Raw genomic sequence first — 21,762 nt, 5'->3', positions numbered from 1 at the left:
CAGAGTATCCAAAGGGTGACACAACACACGTCCAAAAAGCTGCAGGGGTTGAAAGCTTGTGTCATGGGGGTCAGAGGAAGAATAATCTTTTAATAACTAAAGCCACTCAGAAGGGCTAACAGGAATGCTGCTAAACAGACACAAAAGATCCTCATTGCCATTTGTAACAATATGAAAAAATATTTCTGATATCCAAACCCTCATGTCTACAAAATACCTGTCAGGGAAAAAAGACATTACTTTTCCAAGTAAAAAACCTGAACCTCTTCCTACAATCCAGAGGATGCACAGAAGAGCAACCCTTATGAAAAGCAGACTGAGAGAATAATTTCCACAGCTCTTTAAGCAAACATAAATTCAGGCTGTTGCAGTACCACACTTCCTGATCAAACATCTGCTATACTAAACATGTCTTGCTCTAGCACAAATACCAGTTAACGACATACAGAAAACTATTGCAGGATTTCAGGGAACTCAACCAGCTGAAAAATATCTCTGTTAGGGCAAGGGGATGCTTTTTAAAATGGATCAGGATGCTGAACTAGCTCAGGACGCGTGAGCAGAGCTGGTACAATGGCAGAGTCAGAGCAGGAATGGCAGGACCACAGCAGCTCAGACCAAACTTGCTCTGAGTTACCTGAGGGAGTATGTAGTCGTAAGCTGAATTTTACTACACACACACAATAACACATGAACAAAACAGGGGACCCCCAAAAAGCTTGGTATTGTATAACGTCCCACTTATTTCTTTCTCACCAGTTATAGCGACTTCCCATACTGAGAGAACATAGCAAAAGAAATACCTTTTCTGTAATAAGTTTCTGAAGGCTGCAGGAAGGACAGAAAAAAAAACATGCTATGGACCACCAGTTTTTGGTTGGAGTTTTTTTTAAACAAAACCAAAAAAAAAGCTACAAAAGATCTCCCATTACTGAGGCTATTTAGATCATTTAAATAGATTATTTACAACAATAATTAGAGACAGAATCTCTAACACTACACATGGAGAAACTAATTGTCTAATCATGTTATCTACAAGAGTGAATCTAGTGCTAAGTATGTCAGGGTACAGAATTTTCACACAGTCCAGGACTGCTTTTTAATTGTTCCGTGCATCTCTCCATCATGAGGAATGCTCTTGTTGCTATCTATGGAATTGAAAACTGCATAGTAAAGTACATATGCCTTCTTTTTAAATGACATTAAGAACCTGATATTTAATTAAAAAAGAGTATAAAAGCATAAAAAGTGTAACAAAATTTTTAACAGCTCTTAAGGCATCCAGAATATCTGTTTTGTATTGCTGACTAATATTTTAACCACCACAAGGTGAAAGTGCAAGTTTAAGGGGCATGGCAGGTTATGCATGGTACATTAACTGTATTTTTCTGTGCAATCTACAATGCACCCATACAAATAAAAAATGTTTCCTTGGTGAAATAACCACTGCCCTTTCAACAGCATCAGGCAAGTAACTTCCAAGCAGGCATCTTCACTACTGGAGTGAATCACAGCTGCAGGAACTCCCTGCCATTCCCTAGAGACCAGAGTTTTCCCAGGTGCCATAAAGGAGGAACACACAAATCATTTACCAAAAGAAGATCAAACCAGTCAACAAAATTGTTATTCCTTCAGAAAGGTGGCCTGCATCTCCAGTAAGGTCTTCTAGGTACTACTCTAAAATGAAGAACGATCCCCTTTATTTCAGAATTAAAAGTTCATCCGATGATCCAGAGTATGTCACATATGAATACACACTAGGTTCAAAAGATAAAGACATGCCCTTGTTTTATATGTATATGCATAAATACGTAGATTTTATTAAATCAAGGCTACAATATGTATCATTTGCTCTCAGCAGAAATTTACAGGACAATATTGTTTGCAAATACTTGTCAGATTTGGATAAATGTTTGAGATCCACCCTTGTATTTTTTCACTAGCCTACCTTCCTTCTGCAGTGAGGCATAAATTTCCTTCTAAATATACTGCACAGTAGTAAACACCACTCGTGAATATAAGATTTATAGCATATTAATAAAATCATATAGGCTCACTGGCCTTAAATATATGAGGCACACAATTCCAGTTTTCATGACTACCTCGAAAGAGACCTAGAGTTGCCATGCAGCATGTTTAAATCTACAGACTATTTATACCTATGCATCATTCACCTCTTACCTATCTCTAATTATTTATTTTCTCCAGTACAGGACAAACTCCTGGAAGATTAATATTATGCACTGGGAGTGATATTTACTTTATTAGTTTAGGATTAGGAAAAAAAAAGCAAAGCAATACATACTGAAAGCACAGGATCTTAAAATCTGCTTTACATCAAAGAGAAATGAAAAACATTTAAGGATAAATATAATACCTAAAAACAGTAAAAGAGAGCCTAACTTCACAAATATCTATAATCCAAACCCCAACAAGCAACAGAATAGTATTTGCAAGTATCTTGACAAATACCCCAGAAAAACAAATACATGACACAACATGCAAGTGCTGAAGCGTAGAGATAATTAAAAAAAATCTGAAATATAATTTTGATACATACTTTATATATATATATAATTTCATTGTTGGAATTGGGTATCAATTGAATTGTTATAAGTAGAAATTGCTTATGAGAAATGTTACTTTTTATTAGTCAAATTCAACACTACGCAGACTAGAGGTTTCAAAGCAGTTTTTTAAAAGAATGAATGTTTATGTCATCCACAAAAGAAGCATTTGGATTAAAAAAAAAAAAAATCCCTTGTTTTTCACTGCTTAGTTAAATTTTGGAGGTTATTGATCATTGCTTTCTATTACTGGCACACCCCCCGAAAGTGCAAGGTGATTCACACTTAAAGCCAAGAGGGCAAAATAAAACAGAATATTTAAAATTACTCTCTTTTTTAAAAATACCACTGGTTTGCACACATATTTTTTTTTAGGCTTTGACTTGTTACCTTATTCCAGGGATAGCAGAAAAAAAAAAAAAATCTCAAAATTAACATAGTAAGAAAATGGTTTCTTTCTGACTGCTAGGCTCTTCTTCATTTTTTAATAATGTATTACAATTCAGTTATATGAGTTATTCTGGATTTAGATCAGCACAGATAAGATCAGAATCCAAACCAAGAGTTATGGGAGGCTAATCTTTAATCCTTTAAAGGTTCCCCCTGCATCATCAGAACTCTGCAAGTAAGCAGGTCTTCCTTAAATGGGCAACCAAAGATACCTTGTTTACAAGGAAAATCTTAGACAAAGCCAAACCAATCCCACTTTCACCAGCTTTTCCTACACCTGCCTCAAGTATAAGACTACTTAGAGATATATTTGGGATAGATAAGGTAAGCCACCACATGCTGGTTGGACCAATTCTGGTTTGTTACAGTCATTACAAGCCAGAAAAAGTTAGAGAAGCCATACAGTTGTTCTCACTTGTACTGAATGCTAATTATGTTTCCTGCACCAAAGAGTAATTTTCTATTTCAATTTATCTCCCAGATCAGAAGGTCAATTTATTCCTACAGCTATAAGCACCAGTCAACACACATTCTCTAACACAAAAACCTATTGGAAAATCGGCAACAGTTATAATTCTAGAATCTCTAACATACAGAAAACATCAGAAATCATTAAACAAAAGGTATCTTAGTCAAAAGCTGATAGACATTTTTTCTCCACCAAGAGACTGAGGCAGAGAACATTCCCAGCACCTCAAAGAAATTACATTTCAGGTTTACATTCCAATATGGGAGAGCAGAGCAAGCTCACATGTAACAGAAAAAAAATCCTAGCACAACAGGGGGAACCTGAAGATTTCCATTCTGCCTGATTTGTAGCAGAAGTGAAAAGGGAGGCCACTAAGCAGGTAACACACCATTTGCCTTGATTTTGTATTTCTATAAAAATCTCTTTTTCTAAGAGTGTGGGTTATTACACCATTTGATCAGAATAAGGCACCTAAACAACAGAAGATGTATTTCACTGAAAGATTAAGGAGCAGAAGATGAGAGTAAAAGCTGTTTAAATCAGCATAGGAACAGAGTTTATAATCAGTCCTCAAACCATCACATATCATCAATACAATTTTGGCAGGCAAGAAGACACCAAAAATAGCTAACAAGTTTCCAGATAGAAGCAATTTAAACAATTCTGAATTTATATAAGAGAATCAGTCCTCAATAAACCCATCTTTAAACTTTGCTGATTTACAAGGCAAATTACAGTTAGAACTGAACACCAGCTCTCCAGTATCAAGTACTAAATGCAGTTTACTTTTATGAAGAAATCCTTACCTTTCCAAAGACTTGGAAGCTGGACACAGGAATAAAAGTAGGTAAGCCGCTCTTGCATAAAAAGATGGCTACCGAGTATAAGTAACAATATACAAGGTATCTTATGTACGTACACAAATACATATAGCAACATGAAGGTAAAATTTAATCACTGAGATCGAGTGTTCCTCAATTTTAACTTACATAATGTATACATACACTGAATAGCTACAACTCCGCATAGTATTTTACTTAGAAGCACTTGCTGAACACCAATAATGTGTTCATATCTCTAGAGGGTTAACAAAGTGAAAACAACGGATGTCCCAAATAAACAAAAAGCTGTTCCATGATGGCATAAATTTATAGGAATTTTACCAATATTTTCATGAGAAAAAGGTACAACTACACACTAGAGCCTCCTAAAAAAACACAGCAGACAAGTTATTGTTTCAGCTTAATACAGATAAATACTTCTTCCAAAAATTCTTATAATATGCAACTTTCATATGTGCGTGTGTATACATATATATATATATATATATATATATATATATATATACCTATTTAAATCCATCACTTCTAAATAGTAACTTTCTGGAAGAATTAAATTTATTTTTGTACAATTGTACATCATCTAACAAATGAAGTTGTGACTTCATTGGCACAATCCTGATACAATCATTAAATAAAAATGATCATAATGCAACCTTCCATGCAGTAAAATTAGATAATGTACATAATATATTGCATCCTATTGATTCTGAAATGACATTGTGGAAGAGACTCATACTTTAGAGTGCCACAGACTCTAAAAGATCTTACCCTTAATTATTTAGCGTAGCCAAAATGTAGTCATTTATCCAAGGAGTTTACTTATCAACATTCTTTATCTTAACATTACACTCTGAATTGTATAGAGTATTTTTACATTTGCAATATTTAATGCAGCACGCCTTGTTGCAAGAGACAAAAGACAAGGATTCTGATTCTTGGTAGGTACTTTGCAGAGAAATGTCTCCGGACACTTCCAAAACAGAAATGACATTAAGTGGTAAGCTAATTTAGATTTATAGTATGGATGAGTTTGTTTGGCTTGTGGATTTTGGTGGTTTGTTTTGGGGGTTGGTTGGTTTGTTGTTTTTTTGTCAAATAGACTTAGTTAAATAATTTAATCACAAATGTCTAAATACCCTGGGTTAATAGAAACTCTTTACTTAAAAACCTACTTGAATCCACATCTAACAGCACTTTGAGGTTTGTGCAGAATAAGATGACAAATACTGAAGATGTGCTTGTGATTTCCTCCATTTCGGAAAAAGAACAACTTACAGTGAATAAAGGGACAGCTTTTAAGTTTCAACAGGCGGGGAGGAAAATATATTACTTAAAAAAAAATAATGTTTCAGAAAAATCATAAACATGTCAAATCACTATCCACCTTTCTATCAAGCAATACAAAAGATTAGTAAGGACTTCAGATTTCAGGTAGGCCAGTCTTTAATTGCCAGTTTCTTTGACAAAACTGTATTAATTTCAGGTGTGCTTAAAGAATAAACATATCATGAATCTTCTGGACTAACATTCACCATTTTGAAACAGCACAACTGTATAAAATATTTTTTTGTCAAATGATGCTTTAACTTCACTCTAATTTTACCAAGGTTGGGTTTGGTTTTTTTGTTGTTTTGGGGGTCTTCTTCCCCATAGTTTTTTTGCAATTAATTTTAAAATAAATAAATAAATAAATTCTTTGTAGCCTTCTGGAAGGGTTCAGGCAAAACGCTAAATTGACTGCAACGTATCGCTAACATCTGCAACATGTTGATCATTTTACTCCCAAATCCTTCAAACATTTTCACATAAGCAAACCAGCTGATCCACAACTGCTTCCAGACTGGGCCTGAACAACTTGGCACAAACTTATATTCAGAAAAGTATTTTTTTGTGCTGTGCTATTATACTACAATTAGCTTCAGAAGTCCCCCCATGATCTGCATTTTAGCATTCAGAATTTTGATTTTCTTTTTCTTTTTTTACAGCTACACACACTTTCTTCATAAAAAGAATCTGGTTTAAAATTATTACTCTGCTAGTCTATACACTGTCGAGATGAGCTGAAACTCCATTTTACATTGCCTGTATGAATTAACATTCTTACCGTAAGAAATTGTCGTTCAGGTACTAACACTATGAAGTACATGTCATCTTTTACTTACAAATTATAGACTGGTTTACAATGTAGAGTGCTCCAAATCAAAAGGGAAGTATCAGGTCTCAAACAAGTTTGTTCAAAAATAAATTAACACAGTAAGCCTAAACAGATACATGCTTCTACTCACAAGGTTTGGATCGTTCGCTTTATTCAGCATATTAACATATATTCAGCATATTAAAATATAACATGTGCTTTCAGTGACTTAGATTAGCAAGATGATCAGAACAACTTTGAAGTGCATTGCATCAGGAATGTGCCACCAGTGCAGGGATTTTTTATTCAGGTGTATTTGATCACAGCAAATTGTAAATCTTTACACCCATTTTAAAACTCAACAGACTCTAGCTCTTAAGGCTTTATTTACTACAGCCATTTATTCCTAAACTGCTTGAAAATAACTTGATAAAGCTGATGTTCCAAACAAAGACCATACTTCCTGCTCTCATATGGAATCTGGAACACCATCAATGTTTTGTTCAGCTTGCATAAGTCACAACTGATTGGCCACAGTCCCTGTGGGCATGCCATTTCATCCAGACTGGACGGTTCATTAGTCATAATTACTATAACTGTACGGCAGAGACTGCAGTTTTATCTCATCATACATCTTTGATAAAGCTGCTTCTATTTCTGCTTCATCAGCATGTGAAGTTACATTATTGGAACTTTTATTTTCCAATCTGTGATTAACATTGGTTGTTCTGCTTATGAAATGCGTACCAAAATTCAAGATAACATACAAAGTAAGGCCATGACGTGACCACCATTTGAACTTTGTGTTAAAAATCATGCAGCAGTTATTGCTACACAGGAAGAATAGATTCTGAAATGACAGAGTCGCTAAGAAAATTTAACAAAGAAAATACCAACACCACCGTTTGTAAGAGAATCAGACTGTTGGTTTCTAACACAAACTGTGACACAAGAAAAATCTCTCAGTTCAGTATGAAAGTTAGACATGAGAAATTTCTGACAACTGCTCGGTCAATCAGCATTTTTCATGTAGCATTTATACAACTGCAGAAAAGTAAAGCCTGCAACATAAAGAACCACAGTGAAAACTGACAGCTAAAGCACTGTGCTACAGTTATTAAACAGATGCGAAAACACCTCGATCTAATAACAAATGTGAACGCAACCTTTAACAAAATGCATGTTAAACATATAAAAGTCACACATTAAGGCATTTTCTTGTTGCGGTGCTTGTTGCTGATTTTTACATCTTATTGTGTGATAACTGGAAACACAAAGACTAGTAGTACCATCTGAATGTGCAACGTGTACCCGTGATAGGCCACATAAACAGTCATAATCGACAGTTACATGCAGGCACTGAGGCTGAAAAAATCCCAGAGTAATTAGTGTTGTCTGAATGCAATGACATCTGTTTTCTCATGGTCCTCTAGACTTGTCAGGCCAATAAGATGTATATGAAAAAATATGACAAGCACTGCAAATGCCCTTCTGAAAGGTCTCACTTTGGGAAAAGCTAAAGAAATGACACATGCCACCTCTTTTTTGCCAACATACCTAACAGCCAAAGGATCAAGATTTGAAAACGTCCTTTGAGTCATTTTACATTTGACTATAAAAGGTTTATTCAGAACATAGCGCTGTGCTTAGGAAAGAATATATTGCAGCAGCTTTTGTTCTTTCAAGAAAGCAAGCTTCAGTAATAGAAGAGGAATAAATGTGGCTGTTTACTTCTGACTAGCATGTTTACATGTCTGTGCCATCTCTGTCTTCTGTTTTAATTAAAGCAGACAATACTAGGCAGCACATAATACGCACGTGTATACCCATATACATATTTATTATTATTTTGCTTAAAGAGTGAAATAAGAACAGTTTTGCAGTTGTGCTTTCTAGCACTGCAAAAACACCGCAGCCTTTCATCTGAAGACCTGAGCTTTTGTTTTAGGATTCACAGCCTTTTTTCTTCAATAGTGCCTATCCTCTGTTCTTTTTCTGGACTGCATCATGTTTGAGCATGCGTTTTCTCCAAGAAAGACATTAGTCATCATTAACAGAAGCACTGACACCAAGCCTAAGTGCCTCTCCACAATGACCAAGTGGCAATCATCTTTCTCTTACCCTGTCACTGCTGATTAGGCTTTTCTTTCATGAAAATTTAATTTGTCACCTTTCTGCAGCTCCTTTTTATGTTTCTGCAATAACACAACATGCCAGCAACACTAAAAATACAGTAGAAGATGCTGTACCTGTTTATAAGAAAAGATAAGATTTAGACTGCCTAGCTGTACTTTTTACCTAGTTTACCGGGGGTGGGGGGTAGGGAAAAGACCCTGCAAGATGTGGTAAACGAGATGCTGCTGACAGAGGAAAAACGCCCATTAAATACCAAAGGCCTCAAGCAACATAGCACACCCTCAATCCAACGAATAGATTTTTTTCTCCTCTGGAAGACTGCTAGCCAGCCCCTCTTCCAAAGCAATGTTCAATAGGCAACATAACAATATGTACACAGATTTTTATAACCAATTAATTTTATAACTGCTTCAAATATACAGGTCCGCAGGTTTTTTAACTTATATAAATATTTATCAAAGGATTTTGTAATCCGGTGATGAATTTCAACCTCACTTCTTGAGCCTGTGTCAACATTGGTCTTGCAGTTAAAAAGCCAGCCACGAAGAAAACGGCTTTAGCTGCTACAGGCAGATGAAAAAGTTTCAGTCGCGTATGATACTTTGCAGCTATTCAACGTACACAGTCTCAGATTCCTGCTCTGTGTAACATTACAAACATTGTTGAACAAGATACCATAGCAATGAGTTATTTTAAGGAAGTTTTTCAAAACATTTACTCTTCTGCTTTATTTCAATTTGTCTAAAGATTTTTTTAATTATAAACATATGGTATTTTGTTAACATCTGTGCACAGCATAAAACCTGACTGAATTCCAACTTCTGGAAAAATGCAGGAAACTTACATCCCTCAAATAAAGTAACAACATTAGAAAACTTCAGGAGATTCAGATTAAGGTACTTGAGTTCATTTAACTGATTTTCCATATAAGTGTACATATATATATTAAAATAAACAACAACTAACCCAAAACAACAAAACCCACCAATTATTACAATCTTTATGTTCTTCCAATATCTTTCAGAATTTAATTAAGTGTAAAGCTAAAATTTGGATCTACCTCTATTAAATTCAGAAACCACAGCTAGTAAAATCCAAGTAATAAAAACTTTATTCAGCTTCCTAAAGTATTAGTACTCCACTATTGACCCAAAACAGCATTGGTAGTCAGAACAGAAACTGCATGGCTAGCACTCTGAGTTTATAAGAAAGCTTCAATATCTTTAAATAGTGTCCATATATGAAATTTAAGAAGAGGAAACTAGGAATTAAAAGCGGATTTTGAATGGCAGACCGTGATTGTTGTACTGCTATGGCAATATAACCTTGATTAAATGCAGAGCAATACTAAAGTAAAAGCAAAACCCTGCCATGGTAACCTAAATTAACTACTGAACCAGACCATGTTTATATAGAAAGCTCGTGTTTTAAGCGATTCTACTTGATCTCAAGAAAAACTTTGACTTTCTAGAGGGCATAAAATACTGTTAAGCTTCCTCGGCCGCACATCTACCATTGTTTTGTTCTCTATGCTCTCCTCGGCTCTTTGCCTGACAAGCTGAGAACACAGATGCCGAGATCCTTGCTCCACATCCATGTCAAGTTCAAGTACAGAAGTTTAGCTCTTTGACTCCCACCCCCACCTCAAGTCACTTGTCAGTAAAAGGTTGGGCGATTTATTGACCACTGCTGGATGCATACTGTCAGGGCTGAAGGAAATATGAGAGGGGGCTGTCGCTACTGTTCTGGAGCTCATTGATAATGACATACCTGCCTCTGTCACCCATTACCCATACTACAAACTACTTAGACCTAACTGAAAAATCAATAGCCTACTTGCACTGGTTCCTGTGGCTGCCTCCTTTGATTGTCAGCTCCTGTCTAGGGTCAGCACTTACATGAAAGGGGCTGTGACTGCCTGATGCTTTCAGGACAACCTAACGATATGAAACTAGCCAACAGAACAGTAAATTCTGTCCCCCTGCCCTCCTCATCAATTAGGCTTTGACTAGGCTTGCCTGTAGAAACCTGACCTTTTAAGTTTAGGTGAATATGGAACTAGCTGAACACGCCATTGCCCTCAGCACTGAGCCAGGAAATACACTGACAGGTTAAACAAAACAGAAGGTTGTAACTGTCATAATTTGCATTGCACTTTCACGCCAACAAGGGTGTTATCAGTGGGGGCAAGCCCTGGAACACACAACGCAAGCACCCTAAGTCACTCTCCTCATAAATTTTCAAGTGAAGGGAGATAAAACATAAATTCACAAATGACCGCGCATTTCAAGTCCCACTTTTATTCAAGTTCGCACTCTGGAAACCCCCAAAGTACATATAAACAATTCCCTTTCATAAGCGTGCTGGCACTCAGATGCCAGTTAGAATGAACTTCCAAGATAAGATGATGAATGGGGAAAAGCTACCTGCCTATACCTCTTAAGGGCTCTTGTATTAGGCTTATTCTCCATTGCATACTTATATGCATGAATACTAATCATTACTGGATTATGCACACATACACACACCTGTACTTCGGAGCAGCAGGTAGGCATAAATAATTTAAAAATCCCCAGAGAGCCCTAGCTGAGTAGTATTCACTCATACATCCTGTGTCTTGGAAGTCCATTAGCAACATCTGAATATCCCTGTGACTACAACCAAATGATAAATGTTACATTTTAGTGCATCTGCCCTCCTTCAAACACTATTGACAGCCATGAGGCAAAGAACCAAAGCAAGAAATGTCAGACCTAAAGTAGAGGCTGAACTATATCCTGAAGCTGAATATGATAGCTTTAGTAACTATATATAGATTTAAAAAAACAAAACAACTTAATAGCTGAATGCCTTGCTCCTTCTTTCCTCCAAAATAATTACATAGATTAAAACCAAATGAAAATATTTTTTAAATCCTCTGATTAGTGCTTCTTTCTTACATGGCAATTTTTAAGCAACGGCAGTTTCACGTCCTCTTTCTTCCATAGCCCTGCCATCCTCAACATAAGCATTACTGGGAAATACAGACAGCATGTGTGATCAAAACAATTTATACCATTTGAACACTCCAGCTTCTTCATGATGTGAAAAGACTGGCTTTCTCTACAAACTACAATTATTATTATTTTTTTTTTTTAACTCTGAGAATGCTAGGAATTTTCAGCGCACTTTATTCAGTGCATACAGTTGAGAACTTTTACTGTAAACATACAAACTACTCCTGGAAATCCCAGGCAAGATTCAGAGCAATAATTCACCTAATGCTTTTTACCCTACAGCTGAACCTTTTTAACTCCTGCACACTTAATATCCTTCTTAGACAAAATCACGCACTGCCAGATATAAGAATGAGCTCTTACATAAATAAGCGATAGGAAAACTGCTGCAGTTTCATTTCCAAAGTCTAAGATTTGGTTTCAAACTTCTAGGCACCATCATAAGCTTTTCTTCTGAACACCTCCTCAATACTTGCCAGTCACTGCATTTAGCTTATTTCAAATGCACTTTCAGAAATCAGTAGTAAGAAAATAGCTAAATTACAAAAAGACAAAAAAAAATCAATTAAAGCTTCAGATAATATGTTAAACTGCAACAGTATTTGTTATATTGCAACACTCAGTTGTTCAAAATATACGTAAGATGGAACAAATGCAGAAAAGACTCCTTGAAAATAAAAGAACTGCATTAAAACACTTTTAAGTAAACAGAACAGCAGTTAGAATTAATATTGTATGCCAAACAAACTACAGAGCAAACACCAGTTAAAAATGGTAGACCTAATTGAGTCTGGATGGACCCCTTTACAGACCTAATGCAATGATTAACTATGCATCTGGTAGCATGTCAAGTCCTTTTTGTGTGCCTATCTGATAGTGAAGTGAAAGGGCATGGACAGTGTCCAGTCCCAGCAAGCAAATCATTTGGAAGCAGTCATAGCCATAGATCAAAGATTTTTTACTCTACCCAAAGTCTATTTAAACCCACCAACCTAGCTCCTTGTTGCAGACAAAACCAGTTAGAAAATAAGAAAGACTCCTTGGGATCCAAAGATAATAAAGGAAGATAGAAGTAGAAAATGAAGAAAAGAAACAGACTGGCAGAACCTTGATTTCCATAGGCCAAGACAGCTGTTTTACATCCTAGTTTTATTTCAGATGCTTAAAGAACAATTTCCATCCCTTAGATCACTGAATATTACTTCAATTAAACTATGCAGATGGCTTCTATACATTATTTGAGCCAATACAGTTCCACCTTCCCAGCTGTGGGAGATGGTACCTTGAACTATTTTGCACACAGGTTTTACCTAATTCATAAGAACTAAAAAGAGCAGCATATTATCATGAAGAAGTTATTTTGAAATAAGATATGCACAGCAAGATATAAAATAGGAATAGCTATGACTTCATTCTCTCATTGGAAGTAGCAACCAAACCCCTGCAATGATTTTATAACTAGTAATACACTACTTTTATGTCAATGTAGTACTTTCAAAGGATAAAAATTTAATATTATGAAGTACAAGACACAGAAAAGTAGAGGGCAGTAACTGTGCATTTAAACTCTGTTATATCAGAATGAGGGAACAATTAGAAGACTGTTCAAACAGGATTTCTTTTATTATTATTATTATTACTAAATTAAAATTTTGATCCAAAGTCAAAGCAAAATCATCTTAAAACATGGCAAGGAGAGTGCAGGCGAGCAACTCGATATATTCCATGCTGGTCACCAGTGTTGCGGAGAAGATTGAGCCCGCTCTGTTCCCTCCTCCACACCCGTTTCCTTCAGAAATTGCACTCACAGAAACCTACTGAAAGGTTGTAACTTGTACAGTGGTTGGTGAGGGTTTCACATAGCTCTATGTGGTATTTAAGAAAGTACTTTTTAAAGTGTAAACATATATATGAGAAGCTTGCATTTCTGGAGCTAGAAATGACATTTCTGAAGGGTATAGTTTAGAGGATTCTAAGTAAATTATAAATACGCTTCATCTTGACTAGCTGCATTAAGGTTCTGATCTTTAAAATAATCATTTAACCAATAAAACCATGCAGGCTATTATTGGCACAATTATTTAGGCCTCTGCACAGGTATGTGAACATTTAAGACAATAAGAATAGCAATCATCCTGCTGCTAAAAACAAAAGTTGCAGCCAAACGCCTGTAAATTGATAGTTACTGAATTCCAGAAATTTGACTTTGCTTAGACATCTTCATAATTTTTGTATTTTCAAAAGAAATGTTGGTTTAGCCTCACAACATTTTTAAGAACCAGACAAAACATAATCTATGTACCCACCTCACATTTTTCTCAAGCAAATAAGTGTTATTGCATTCAACTGGAGGTCAAGATAACAAAATCTCAGAACATTACGTACTCTCCTACTTAAAAAAAAAAAAAAAAATTATGTTACTAATGTAACTAATCAATTACTGGGAATGAAGTCCAGCCAACACATGCAAATTTGGTTCCTGGATAAAATAGCATGCATCCACCCCAACTGTATCCAAACAGAACAAAAGGCCCACAAGAAGTTTGAACAAGAGAAAAATACTACGACGGCACTAGAAATGCTCTTTTCTAGCGCACGTGTCCCATTTTCCCTAATTGCTAACTTACTGAACACAAACTTACAAATCAGTATTTAGCACCCAAAGCAATCTTACAGCAAATAGATGTCACAGTTATGAGAAAAGAGAAGATGCTACCTTTAGTACAAGATCCAAAGCATTAGAGAAAGCCTTCAGCTGCTGGTTGCTGGTGGCTAAGCACCAGAATACGGACATGTTCACATTTGAAGACTCGATAGGAAAGTAAAAATTAGGTACTTAAAGGAGTAATTGGAACCCTGCCCTTTCCTGCTGCAGTAATGAAAGCTAAGGGAGACTTAGGAACATGTATAAATTAATTACCATACTATTGAATCTTCACAGAAAAAAGTACAATATTTACGCAACACTCTTGACAGATGAGATGCATTAATGGCACATGTAGAAATTAAACCATCTTTTCTCCCCTAGTGTGTGCTACCAACACACAGTCCTTAGAACAGGTCAACAAATAGTAAAGCCAAACCACAACTTTCAAGAAGAGGTACACACTATACTGTAGAAAGTAAACAGAATTTTATCTGTCAAACTCACAGCAGCATTTACTGTAAGTATTAACCCAGTTCTGCTGTGGAGAAATACAACATGCATTACTGACTCATTTCTTTTCAAATTCATACATTCCCTGCAGCAGTTCAAGCTCCATCAGCAGTGCAGGAATGTATGAAAATGACAGGCAAAGGGCACTAGCTCTTTTCCCATACTGTTCTGCTATAAATGGAAGCAGAGTCCTACAAAGCACTTAAAGCTGAGAATGTTTGAAGACTGATCTCCAGGGAGAAAAAATAAATAAAAACTACGATGTTAGGTTCCATGAGCAGACTAACTATTCTGTTTTCCACAAAACTGTTTCCCTTAAATGAAAGGAGAGAGAGAAAACCAACTACTAGACAACAATGAAACACAAGCTGGATCTCATCTACAAAGCTACCATGAACAAAGTGCATATATACACATACATATTTCATAAGGTATTCATAAAAATACTTCTTATTCCTTTTGGGAGCACCTGTTCCTGCATTCACTTTTCCCCCCTCAGTGAGAGAAAAGGGGGAGAAGAAGGGAAGATTTGGCAGAAATTCTTTAATAGACTCAAGTTACTTTGATTAAACTTCGATCTGCTTTAAAAAACTAGACCTTGTGTCAGTAGCATGTTATAGAAAGTTTAAAATACACCGTTGAGAATTAAAAAGCTCTGAAATAGCTAATATATGCCATTAACAAGTTGGTTAGGCAAGCAAATGCATGTATGCTGTATCACACGCAATACAGTAAGAAACTTGCATGTTTCTTGCTGAAACTCCGAGCTGATTTCCAGATTTCTTCTGTTGCTGGCTTTTAAGGGTTAATATAAATAAAAAAGGATTCTCGGGGGGGAGATGGAACACAAACAAAACAGGCTGCGCGCATTCACTCGCAGCCCTTCGCCGACCTCGCCGAGCGGGAACCCCGTTGCCCGCCCGTGTGCGCCCGGCGGGAGCGCGGGGCTGCCCACAGCAGCGAGAGGACGGCCCGGGGCGGGGGGGGGAGCGGGGCCAACGACTCCGCACACACCCAGTCCCCTGGACTGGGAAGTGCCTTTTCACAGCAGCCCTTGCTAACAAATCGCTATTGCTCCAGGCAGCGGCATGCTGATGTTGGCACTGCTTAAACCAAACAAACACGATGTTTAACAGTCAAATAAAATGTCCCGCAGCCTCCCTAATGAATTTGTCAAGGCCCATCAGACCACCCCAGCCCCTGCCTCATTAACTCAAGTATGATGAGGCGGATTATAACGAGAGAATACAGATCAATCGGTCTGCAGACTTAAGTGGCTTTTAGCCCGGAGAGTTCCCCTCTCTGCAGCACACACTCGCACACGGTCCTTTTAATGAAATACAGTATCTCCTGCTGCTGGAGGGGCTGCCACTTCGTTTTATACACCGTCAAGGAGCTGCTGATGGACTTCTACGCTAACATACATAAAAGCAGAGGTGACAAGGGCTCTTCAATTATAGCCTCCTCGGATCCTGTTCTCCTTCAATTATTCATCCCGGCGAGAGCAAATTCCGCCACAGATGAAGCTAGTCTTAATGCAGTACGACCGCAAACGCTCCGACGCAGGAGAGAAGGGTTTCACGTGCATTATTTGCTGGAAGTGTTTAAGTTTATTGCTCAAATGATGTTTCTAATTAGCGCTGGGGCAATAAATTAAAGTCGGCTTTTGTTTCGCTGATTTATTATTTACTAGGGCTTCAACCTCAGACGGGAAAATTGGTAATGAATTGTTTTAAATCTGAACACTAGTAACGCTCCATCATTAGTCACCTTACCGGGGGGAGTGGGAGGGGGAATCGTCCCCTCCTTGTACTTCTACCCTGAAAAGACGAACGCGCGTCCCCCCACCCTTGCCCGGGCCGCCTGATGGCTCCGGCATTTCCTCCACGCCCCGGGCACGGAAAACCCCCGCTCTCTGCTGGAGGCGAAACCCCGTAGAGCCTTTTCCCCGCCCGCCGCTGCTCGGCGGGTTCGTGGTCGTTCTGACCCATCCGCTTAGCCCGACCGCGGGCAAGCGCCAGCTAGGCTGCGAGCGAGCTCCGGGAGCTCCGGCGGGGCGTGTGAGAGGGACCCCCAGCCCTCACTAACTCCTCCGCTTGCCGGAGGGCATCCGGAGACGAGGCGCAGGACCCTCGGAGTTCCACCCGACCAGCCGAACCCTCGGAGAGACCCTCCTCGCAGGCAAAGGGGGTCCCCAGGGCAGAGTCCGCAGACACTTACCACGCCCCAGGGCGAACTGCCCCGCTGTAGCCCCGGGACGCCTACAGACCGTGAGAGCGGCTCAGCCCTCGGCGCAGCCTGCCCCCTCTTCCCTACCCCTCCGAGACTGCTCTCCTCCGAGCCTTCCCGCTCTGGGCTCGTCTCCTTCCCAACTGGGTCGGGACCGGCGGGGACACCTGACACCGCCGGTAGCCTGTGCCCCGCCGAGCATGGGGCACCCCGGCCGGCCGGGCAGGCGCGACAGCCCCCGCCCAGCCCCGGGGGCAGACCGCCCGGGGGGCACCGGGTAAAGCAGCGAGCCGACCCTCGCGGCGGGGAGAACGGGGCCTCAAGGGCGCCGGGCAGGTCCGTACTTACTTCTTCCAGCGCGCAGCGGTACGGCCGGCACAAGACATGTTTCTAATTTAAATGCATACGGAAAACAGACGGCGAATTTTCTTTATTAAAATCAGCCAGCTGCAGCGAGAAGAGGAAAGAACAAGAAACCGAGCCCCACCGCTGCGAGCTGGTTAAAGCCAGGCTCCGCAAGGAGGAGCGCAGCGCGCGTGAACGGCCCTGCCGGAATCCCACGGCCCTGGCCAGGCTGCAGGAACTCGCGGTGGGACTGCGCCGGGTCCGGCCGCGCCGCCTGCTCCGTGCCCCGCAACCCTGTGGCTCCTCGGCCCGCCCGTCGGTACCCACTGCGGGACTGCACGGCCCTCCCGCTGCAGGAAAACGCACCCCGGGCCCCAGAGCAGCAGCGGTGGACATCGCCTTTCTCTCCTGCAGGAGAGGCACTTGTGGTGTTTGTCAGCAGGTACTGCGGGGTGAGAGCAGAGCGAGCGAGCTGCTCTTTCCGAGCTGTCATAACTACGGTTTTACTTCCGAATTATTCAATATTCTTATTAATTCAAACTTGCATATAATATCGCTTCCTTTCGAATAACTCAATCCTGCACTTTAGGAGGACGAACAGAACTTTATGGCACCAGATTTATCTAAATTAACGTGACTACGGCCCTGACTGCGAGCAGTAAAACTAAGGTGTGCAATTCCGCTCCGGTGACGGTCTCACTTTTGCTGCCGCAGCCCGGCATTAGCGAAGTAAGATTGATGCCTGCGGCGAAGCACCGGCACGCCTTTCTCCCTCCCTTCCCCTCTCGCACCGGCACCGCCGCTGGGCCTCTCCACAGCAAGCGACGGGAGCAGCCAGCTACCTCCGCCTGTGACGGCGAAGTTGCCGCTTTTTCCCACCCGTCGCAGGACGCTCGCAGCCCTGCGCGCGCGCACACACGCACACACACACAACACACACATAACACACACACAACACACACACAACACACACATAACGCACACATAACACACACATAACGCACACATAACACACACCACCGGTCAGCGCCGGCACGAAGCTGGCAGGCAGGCGGACACCACGACCCTGCCGCCACCGGGGAAGGAAGCAGGAGTGAACGCGCGGGAGCGTGTGCGCGCCCCCGCCGCCCGCCGCGATTGGCCGCGGCGCTGACAGCTCGGCGGCGATTGTAGGAGGCGGGGCTCCGCCTCCCGGCCGGGCCCCGGCCCCATTCATAAACTACAGGGCCCGGCGGCCCTGCCGGAGAGAGAAGGGCACACGGCGAGGAGGAGGAGAGGCGCGGAGAGTGAGAGCCTCGGCACGCACTTTTAGGGGTGGGGAGGGGGAGGAGAAGCCATCCCGGGCGCAGCAGCTACGCCCTCCTCCCACTCAGGATAAAACACAGTCTGTGCAAAGAAAAACAAACCAATTCTATCTATCTATATATATATCTCAAAGCAACCTATATAGAGCTGCAGGACAGGAATGAGCGATCACAGACCAAGTGCACACGTCTGCGCGTAAAGATAGAGAAAGCCACAGAGCCGGGTTCAGACAACGCCTCCAGCAGGAAAAGGGAAATCAACAACACCCCCTGACAGTCTGAGCGAGCGGCAGCCAAACTCATGCACATCTCTGGCGGTACCACGGACTGAAAGAGAGAGGCAGGCAGGCAGGCAGACAGATAGAGAGTTCACTCTTCCGCTCTGGGCATTGCTCGCATTCTTCTCCTCCTCTAGTATCGTGTACGGTTTTAAACTTCGCCGCCGACCGGCTTTGCTGCGGGGACCTTCTGCGAGTCCGGGGAAGTTTGTTCGGGTGTTGGTGTTTTTTTTTCTTTCCATGAACTACTGAAACAGTATTTTTGTCGCTGCCCGGGGGGGTGGGCGCCGGAGCGCAGAGACAGCGCAGACCTCCCTGCCCCCGCCGCCACTCAAAACTTGGCGCTCCGGGAGCTCGCGGGGGCTGCCCGCTGCCCCGGCACTACTGCCAAGCCCGCGCCGTCCCGCTCTCTGCGGTTCGCATTTCTCTCATCGTCGCCGTCTTCGCTCCTTTGTGCTTCGTCGTCCTCCCCGGTTCCGTTAATTGCTCTCACCGGCGCGCCGCTGCCGCCTTCTTCCCGGAGGGGGTGGGGGTCTGCGATTTGGCCGGTGCCCTCCGCAAAGCTGCAGCCACCGCTAAAGCATTGGATCCCTCAACGTACTGCGAGAGCCCGGTGTACAGCCCGGACCTGTGCCCCAACATGATCGCCGCGCAGGCCAAGCTGGTCTACCAGCTCAACAAATACTACACGGAGCGGTGCCAGGCCCGCAAGGCGGCCATCGCCAAGACCATACGGGAGGTGTGCAAGGTCGTGTCGGACGTGTTGAAGGAGGTGGAAGTGCAGGAGCCGCGCTTCATCAGCTCTCTGAGCGAGATTGACGCCCGCTACGAGGGGCTAGAGGTGATCTCGCCCACCGAGTTCGAGGTGGTGCTCTACCTCAACCAGATGGGCGTCTTCAACTTCGTGGACGACGGCTCCCTGCCGGGCTGCGCCGTGCTGAAGCTGAGCGACGGTCGCAAGCGCAGCATGTCCCTCTGGGTGGAGTTCATCACCGCCTCGGGCTACCTGTCCGCCCGCAAGATCCGCTCCCGTTTCCAGACACTGGTGGCCCAGGCCGTGGACAAGTGCAGCTACCGGGACGTGGTGAAAATGATCGCGGACACCAGCGAGGTGAAGCTCCGCATCCGGGAGCGATACGTGGTGCAAATCACGCCCGCCTTCAAGTGCACCGGGATCTGGCCGCGAAGCGCGGCGCAGTGGCCCATGCCGCACATCCCCTGGCCCGGCCCCAACCGGGTGGCGGAGGTGAAGGCAGAGGGCTTCAACCTGCTCTCCAAGGAGTGCTACTCGCTGACGGGCAAGCAGAGCTCGGCCGAGAGCGATGCCTGGGTGCTGCAGTTCGGCGAGGCCGAGAACCGGCTGCTGATGGGCGGCTGCCGGAACAAGTGCCTCTCGGTGCTGAAGACGCTGCGCGACCGGCATCTGGAGCTCCCCGGGCAGCCCCTCAACAACTACCACATGAAGACGCTGCTGCTGTACGAGTGCGAGAAGCACCCGCGGGAGACCGACTGGGACGAGGCGTGCCTGGGCGATCGGCTCAATGGCATCCTCCTGCAGCTCATCTCCTGCCTGCAGTGCCGGCGCTGCCCCCACTACTTCCTGCCCAACCTAGACCTCTTTCAGGGCAAACCCCACTCGGCCCTGGAAAGCGCTGCCAAACAGACCTGGAGGCTAGCCAGAGAAATCCTCACCAATCCCAAAAGCCTCGACAAGCTATAGGGTTCACATCCCAGCCGGCAAAACTCGCCCTCCGCAAACAACGACGGCGCCTAAAAACTTTCTATTTAACTCGAACGACGACGGGAAAAGGCGACGAACGAAGAGCGCCCACCTGCAGCTCGGCCTTTAAGAACTCGCAGACGGGTTTCCCGGCGTAAATAAACTCTCGCCGCCTTGCACGGAAGAAGGGAAGAGCCTCCTCTCCCGCCCTCCCATGTGAATTTTTAAAAAGTCACAAAAAGAAGCAATCGGACTTTTGCAACTCCCAAACGAAACCCGAAAGGTACATTTTCCAATCCATGTATAGTCCTTTTCTTATGCTCTCTTGTTTGCCTGAATGTTGTCACCAAGTGAAAAATTATTTAACTATATGTACAAATCTCCCTTAAAAGAAAAAAAAAAAAAGTTTTACTGATGTTAAATGTATTTCGGTGCCAAGGTCAGATTATGTGCCCCACAACTGACTTGTTGCAAATAGTAATAAAAATATTACTTTAACTTTAAGCTGACTTTTCGTGAATGGTTTTAAAATTCAGGCAAGTAGACTCTTCCTGAACCTCAGAATTAAAAATCTTTAAAAGAAGTAGAAACACCCGATGTAAAGTTAGTCTAAGTGCAACACCCAGCCAAAGCCTTAGCTTGGCATATTCTAAACTTCCCTCTAGTTTTTATTAAAACAGTGAGTCTAAGAAAACAATAATCTTGTCTATTCTGTAGTTTGGCATGTGACAACATCTGCTCTATTTCTATGACTTTCAGCTTCCCCTCTAAATCCTGAGAACATGTGGAGCGTCTCACAGCAGCTCCTCAGAACTGAGGCAAAATTAGAGCCTGCCATCTCCTACCCTCCTCCGCTCGTTACCTTTGGGTTGTTTTTGTGTTGTTTTGTTTTTCTTAGAGTTTTCTTTAGTGTTTGGTTGTTTGTTTTTTTTTTTGGTTGGTTTTGCTTTTTTTTTCTCTCTCCTCCCACCTCCGCCCCCCCTCCCCCCCCCGGCCCCACGGTAAACCTCAAGCGCTTGTATTTTGTTTTAAAAATCCATCGCTAATTTGCTTTCGCTTCCCAGAGTGAACGCGCTCTCTATCCATTTGACTTTGACAAGAAGGAAGTATAGATCTACCCAGAATAATTAATGCA

At 42.0% G+C, this 21,762-nt stretch overlaps 2 protein-coding genes across 2 annotated transcripts in view; one reads left to right on the top strand and one right to left on the bottom strand.

Moving 5' to 3' along the window:
* Positions 1-21,762, bottom strand: part of LRBA (LPS responsive beige-like anchor protein) — a 400,308-nt gene that overhangs the window by 156,279 nt on the left and 222,267 nt on the right. The window lies entirely within an intron of this gene.
* Positions 18,372-21,102, top strand: MAB21L2 (mab-21 like 2). Its single transcript, XM_057402043.1, has one exon. It carries the CDS (start codon positions 19,548-19,550, stop codon positions 20,625-20,627), a length of 1,080 nt encoding a protein of 359 aa, XP_057258026.1. The 5' UTR covers positions 18,372-19,547; the 3' UTR covers positions 20,628-21,102.

Source organism: Pezoporus wallicus, unplaced genomic scaffold (genome assembly GCF_028554395.1).
Source record: "Pezoporus wallicus isolate ANWC-B61680 ecotype Strahan unplaced genomic scaffold, APGP_CSIRO_Pwel_v1 contig_7178, whole genome shotgun sequence".
Classification (NCBI taxonomy): domain Eukaryota; kingdom Metazoa; phylum Chordata; class Aves; order Psittaciformes; family Psittacidae; genus Pezoporus; species Pezoporus wallicus.
Note: the sequence above shows the minus strand (reverse complement) of the source record. Positions and strands in the feature narration are given on the sequence as shown.